Raw genomic sequence first — 6,000 nt, 5'->3', positions numbered from 1 at the left:
CATCTAACCCACACTAGGGACCAAGGAGGCTTCCTGGAGGAGACGGCACTTGAGCTGCCAAGCAGGAGAAGGAAAACGCTCCAGAACACAGACGCAGAGAGGGAGGGGAAGGCCAGAACCCGGAATGCTGGGCAGAGCTTCAGCAGCAGTGCCAGGGCCAGGGAGCAGCTTGTGGGAGGAAGGGGTCAAAGAGAAGGGCTTGGGGAGGAAAGTGATGGGGTGGGGAAGGGCTTGGGTGTGTGGGGACTGACAGAGCACCTGCACAGGGAGGCCCAAGTTTAAGCAAGTGTGTGGGAAGTTGGTGGTTATGGAGTGGGAGATACCAGGTGAGTGGAGGTGATAAAAAGACCAGCAATTTACCTGCTGGTCCAGAACCCTGCTATCTCACCGGCAATTAGGTGGGTCCACCTGGGAGATGACAGGGAAGCAGAAGGTAGGAGGCCACCCCCACCTGCACCAGATCTTGGTTTCTCATCCCATCCTACAAGGTTCAGATCCTTCTTTTAGGTAGATCTCTGTGTCCTCACCCTGGGGCAGCTCCAGGAGATTCCTCAAATAATAATAACTCAAATACTCACAACCCTTTGTGGTCTTCAGTGTGCTTCCACCATCATAACCCCTGTGTCTCACAGTAAATCTGGGATGGACAGAGCTCCGCTGTTATCCTCCTTTCCATAGGAGGTGCTGCAGCTCAGGTTAAGGCTTTGTCAAAGTCACACGGCCAGTGGGTGACTAAGTTGGGACTCGAGCCCAGCTCTTGAAATTGCAAATCCCACGGCAACACTGCAGCAACTGCAGAAAACAAGGCCCGGTGATGGCCGAGTCCCAAGGATAAGACTGGGAAAGGGGGTGGGACAGGCTCTGGAATGGGGAGGATGACAGATACAGGGGTGGTGGAGGCTGAGAATGGAGGCAAAAAGGGAGCAGTGTAGGGGGTTGGAGAGGTTTTGAGACAGACCTAGAGGCCTCTCCAGAAAGATCTGGTAAAATGTGCCAGCAGGGTTGAAAAAAATACAAGCTGCATCCTCCCAGCCCCATGTCTCTGTGACAAGGTAGGGAGGGGCCTCTTGCTCCCATTTCACAGGTGAGAAAAGGGAGGCAAGGAGAGGTGCCCACATGGCTTGCCCAGAGGCCCACAGGAACTCAGGGCCCAGGGGGCCTTTTAGAAGCCGGTAGGGTAGACAAGACATCGGAGACTTTTCCCACTCCAGCGTGAAGGACGAAATAGAGATGATGAGAGGGGAGGTGGTGATGGAGAAAGCAGGGCCGCATCCAAAGAGGGAGAGGAAACAGGCAGGAGTACAACGGAGCCTGTCAGCAGCAAAGATGGTGGAGAGATAAGGCCCTGACACCCAGCTCCAGTTACAGGCAGGCAGCATCGGCTGGTCGGGTGTCACGGACTCCCGGCCCCTCCTCCCGCCCGCTTGGACCCGTCCACTTGGGCAGTGCCGCAGCGCAGAGCTGCCTGGGTCCTGAGCGGTGAGGATACCAGGAAGGAGGGGGCGGGAGGAAAGGGCTGTGCGCCGCCTCCTCCACTTCCGCTTGCAAATCCGCAGAGGTCTCCGCCGCAGCCTACAGGCCCGCCCTGGCCCCCTCCTCCCCCCATCGCCCGCCCCCCTCCCCGCGTCTGGATGGTACGCTCCGGTCCTCCTGGCCCGGCTGCAGTGGATGTTGCTAGAACCCACGCGGAGGAAGGAAGAGACGCAGGCAGGCTGCGGTGACCCAAGCGGCCGCCCGTGCCTCAGGGACCCCTTCCCGGAGAGACGGCACCATGACACAGGGAAAGGTATCGGCATCTCCCTCACCTGCATCATCCTTCATCCTCTGGTTCCCCCATCTCCCTGTCATCCTAAGCAAACTCTCAGGACCACTGTAAGCATCCTCCCTCGGCTCTTATGCGAAGGTCCTCCGTGGTCCTTGCCGAAGTCAGAGGCCCACAAGGCCTGTTTCAAGGAATGGGTTGTGGCCTCTTCCTGCCCACCAGGCTCACCTCTCCTCCCATCTACATTCCATCAATTGCTTTGGCATCACAGGAGCCTTCACAGACGCCATGTCCCCTTAAGGAGTCAGCTTAGGCGTCTGGTGTGTGTGTGTGTGTGTGTGTGTGCACGCATCCCCAGGGTGAGCCCTGGGGGGCAGTCCCTATAGGGCACCCCCACTCTGTCCAATCCCAACCCCAACCATATATTCATCTTTGACACCCTCCACAGAACCCCCCCCCCCCACCAAACTCCCTGTCATTATTCCATATCTGGATACAGCCCCTGTGGTTGGGGGGTTCCTATGGCAACCCTGCTTCAGGATGTTCTAATTTTTGTTTTCGCTTTGGCCAGACATAGGACTGAATGGGATCGGATAAAATATCTTCTCTTTTTATTCCTGTTTTAGGCCTGAAGTGTAGGGGAGGGGCTGGGGCAGAGACTTGGCTGGCCTAGTAGGGTTATGTAACACCAATAGCCTGTGGAATTATACAACCACCAGGGCCTGGGGCAAAGAAGGAGGGTCCTCTGGCCCTCTGCTTGGGGGTGCTAAGGATTGGGCAGAGAAAACAGAAGAAGGGCCTCCCTTCCACTCCCCTTCTTTTCTCAGAGATGAGCCTCAGAGCCAGTGGCATCTTTCCTGGGCTCTCAGACCCTCCTTTCACTGTTTTTTAAGCTCATCAGGCCTCGAAATGATGTCATTGGGTGATACCACCTCGTGCCATTTGGACAGACTTCACTTGGTAATGCTGGACGTTGGGGGTCCAGGGCCTAGGGTCAGCAGGGTGGTTGTTGGTGAGGAGGACGAATCTGGACCGGGCTGAGGTCAGAGGTGATAATCCTTTTCCCAGGCACAAGCCCTGGGTCTGGGCTCAGAGAACCTTGGTTCCGGTGGGCTGAAATGGATTCTCCTGGGCATGACCCTTCTGATCTGGGTGATGAAGGGGACTGGGGAGTGGGAGGGATGAGCCCGGGCCCTACTCCCACAGGCCTGGGTTTTGAGGCCCTTCCCTAAGGACGCAGGGGTGGGGTTCACCATGGTGAAAATGAAGAGCTCCCCGCTCTGCGGATTCTCTCCCTCCATTTCCCACCTCCACCTCCGCCAGTCACTTTGCTGACGCTGCTTCCTGTCCTGAGGTGAATGTATTGCCCCTGCCTCCTCGGCCCCTCACCCCCAGCTTGCTCCCAGGCTTTCTGATGATGGAAAAGACCCCTCCAGTTCAGTCATCCTCAGGGCTGGATGGAAGAAGAAACGTTCCGGTGCTTGTTCATCTCTGGGCTGCCTCAGCTAGATGCTGCTCGCAGAGAAGGAACTTTGCAGCCTTCCTCAGCGGCCCTGCAGGTTTAACTCATTCTTTTTGGAACCAGACCTAAATCCCGTTTGTTTTTTGAGGTTCAGTCCTTTTGGTGACGTTTCAGTTTTCATACCATCCCCGCATCCCCAGTCTTCCCTTCCCTGGCGGCATCATTCGGGCCCTCCCAGCCCCTATTTTCTCACCAAAGCTAAACTTGCACATTGTGGAACTGGGACCATATCTGAGTGTAAATAGACTTGAATTTTCAACCTGCCATGGGATATTTCCCACTGGGCCTCAGTTTCCTCATCTGTAAGATGAAGGAAGGGGCTGAATGAGGAGGTGCTTTCCCTTCCATCAGTGACAGTCAGATTCTGTTCTGGTTTGAGGGAGAGGCTGAGGTTCCAACAGCATGAGGCCAAAATGGACTCTTAGCCAGGGGCCTCTTGCCCCTCCGCTCCCCTGTAGCCCCCATTCCTCTTCCTCTTTTTTTTTTTTTCTTTGTCTGCACTGCAGCCCCATTCCTCTTCCTCTTTTTTTTTTTTTTTTTTTCTTTGTCTGCACTGCCCACAGCATGCGGGATCTTAGTTCCCTGACCAGGGATTGAACCCGTGCCCCCTGCTGTAGAAGCATGGAGTCTTCACTGGACTGCCAGGGAAGTCCCCCTCTTCCTCTTTTTTTCCCTCTCCTCTCCCCTTTCTGTTTCCCTGCTCTCCCATCCCCACCCTCCTTGGTCATCTCCAGCCCAGCAGAAGGAGGCCAGCCCCAGTGGACGGTACCTGGGCTCTGCAGCCCAGTGGGCCATGTGTGGCTCTGAGTCATTCTTCCTCTCTGATCCTCAGTTCCTTCATTTAAAAACAGGGATCAAAATACAACGAGCAAGGTAGCAGGGAGATTCAATGAGAGGACCTTTCATTCAGTAATACTTTTAAGGGCCTACTGCTCTGTGCCGGGCCCTTCCCTGGACCCCAGGGAAATGGTGGAACCATATAGCGCCAGTCCCTGCCCCGGGGGACGGTGACCACCAATGGTGGGCTCTCCTAAGAATTTTCTCCTTCCTCAGTTCTTATCCCAGCTCCAGTGTGTGCCCCTGGCCAGCCCTGACCCCCCTGGAGCTCAGTTCTCCCATCTGTAAAATAGGGAGATTCTTTTTTTTCCAGATTTATTGGGGTATAATTGACAAATAGAAATTGTATATATCTAAGGTGTGTGATATTTTGATATACATATAACTTGCGGAATGATTACCACAATCAACCTAGTTAACACATCCATCACTTCACATAGTTACCTTCTGTGTGTGTGTGTGTGTGGCAAGAACACTTACGATCTGCCCTCTCAGCAAATTTCAAGTACACAATACAGTATTGTTAACTATAGTCACCAGGCTGCAATTAGATCTCCAGAACTTTTTCATCGTGCATAACTGAAACTTTGTGCCCTTTGACCAGTATCTCCCCATCCCCCCCACCCCCCAGACCCTGGCAACCACCATTCTACTCTGTGCTTCTACGATTTCGACAATTTTAGATTGCACATATAAGTGAGATCCTGCAGTTTTTGTCTTTCTGTGTCTGGCTTATTTCACTTAGCATGATGTCCTCCAGGTTCACCCATGTTGTTGCAAATGACAGGAATTCCTCCTTTTTTAAGGCTGAATAATATTCCACCGTATATATACCCCACATAAAATAGGGAGGTTCTTGTCTGCACCACTGCCGTTCCTAGTGCAGGTGAGAAAGTACCCATGGAAGTTCCAGAAATTGAGGCGCTGGGGAAGAGGACCTAGAAGGTGCCCTCTCCCTGGTGACTGTCTCTCTCTGCCTCTACTCCACAGCTCTCTGTGGCTAACAAGGCCCCCGGGACAGAGGGGCAGCAGCAGGCGAATGGTGAGAAGAAGGAGGCTCCAGCAGTGCCTTCGGCCCCACCCTCCTATGAGGAGGCCACCTCTGGGGAGGGGCTGAAGGCAGGAGTCTTCCCGCCAGCCCCCTCGGCTGTTCCTCTCCACCCCAGCTGGGCCTATGTGGACCCTAGTAAGTCTCTCAGTTCCTGGAGGCTGGAGCATCAGGGGGAGTGGTGGGCCCAGGTGGAAAACCTGCATAGGAAGAAGTTGCCCAGAAATAGACGCACTGTGTGGTTGTTGTATGAGGCTCTGATGTCAAAGGTTTGGGATTTGGAGGACTGTTCTGAGGGTAGGTCAAGGAGAACTCCATGAAGAAGGACTGATACAGTTTCTGCAGTCATAATTCCCTTGGATGGGGAAGAGGGGCTTTTTCAAGTCATCAAGCTAGGGCAAAAAGAGGGGACAGATGGGGGAGAAAAACCAGGGGCTGTCCTAGAAGAAAGGGATGCAGAGAGGGAGTGAGGGAGGTCAGAGTGGACACAGGAAGGAGCAGTATGAGGCTACAGCAAACTGTGGCCTCAGCTGGGGCTGCCTCCCTGTGAGTGTGGGTGCAGTTTGCTGACATGCTGGCTGATCTGAAACCAGTCCCCGTGGAGGCCCCAGGGTTGTTTAGGGCGGGGGCCTGAGGATCCACTTCACTCATCACTCTCCTTGTCTCTCTACCCTCCCCCAGGCCTTAACTGGGGGCAGGAGAGCAGGATGTGGGGAAGGTGTGTGGATGCCAGCCTTAGCATCCCTCAGGGCCAGGCACAATTCCTAGGCCGACCCACCCGGGCTGACGCCAGCTCCTTGCAGACTAAGAATCGGGCTGGTAGGGGGCCCT

At 54.6% G+C, this 6,000-nt stretch overlaps 1 protein-coding gene across 1 annotated transcript in view; it reads left to right on the top strand.

Annotated features, from left to right (window-relative positions):
* Positions 1–1,675: 1,675 nt before the first annotated feature.
* The window catches only part of FAIM2 (Fas apoptotic inhibitory molecule 2), a 29,844-nt gene continuing 25,519 nt past the window's right edge, over positions 1,676–6,000 (top strand). The window contains exons 1-2 of the mRNA XM_082849542.1: positions 1,676–1,786; positions 5,112–5,307. Coding sequence (XP_082705668.1) covers positions 1,772–1,786; positions 5,112–5,307 — 211 coding nt within the window. The 5' untranslated portion in view covers positions 1,676–1,771. The remainder of the gene's footprint in view (positions 1,787–5,111; positions 5,308–6,000) is intronic.

Source organism: Leucopleurus acutus (genome assembly GCF_964270905.1).
Source record: "Leucopleurus acutus genome assembly, chromosome: 11".
NCBI classification, from domain to species: Eukaryota; Metazoa; Chordata; class Mammalia; order Artiodactyla; family Delphinidae; genus Leucopleurus; species Leucopleurus acutus.
The sequence above is the reverse complement of the archived record's forward strand: the minus strand, read 5'-3'. Positions and strand labels throughout refer to the sequence as shown.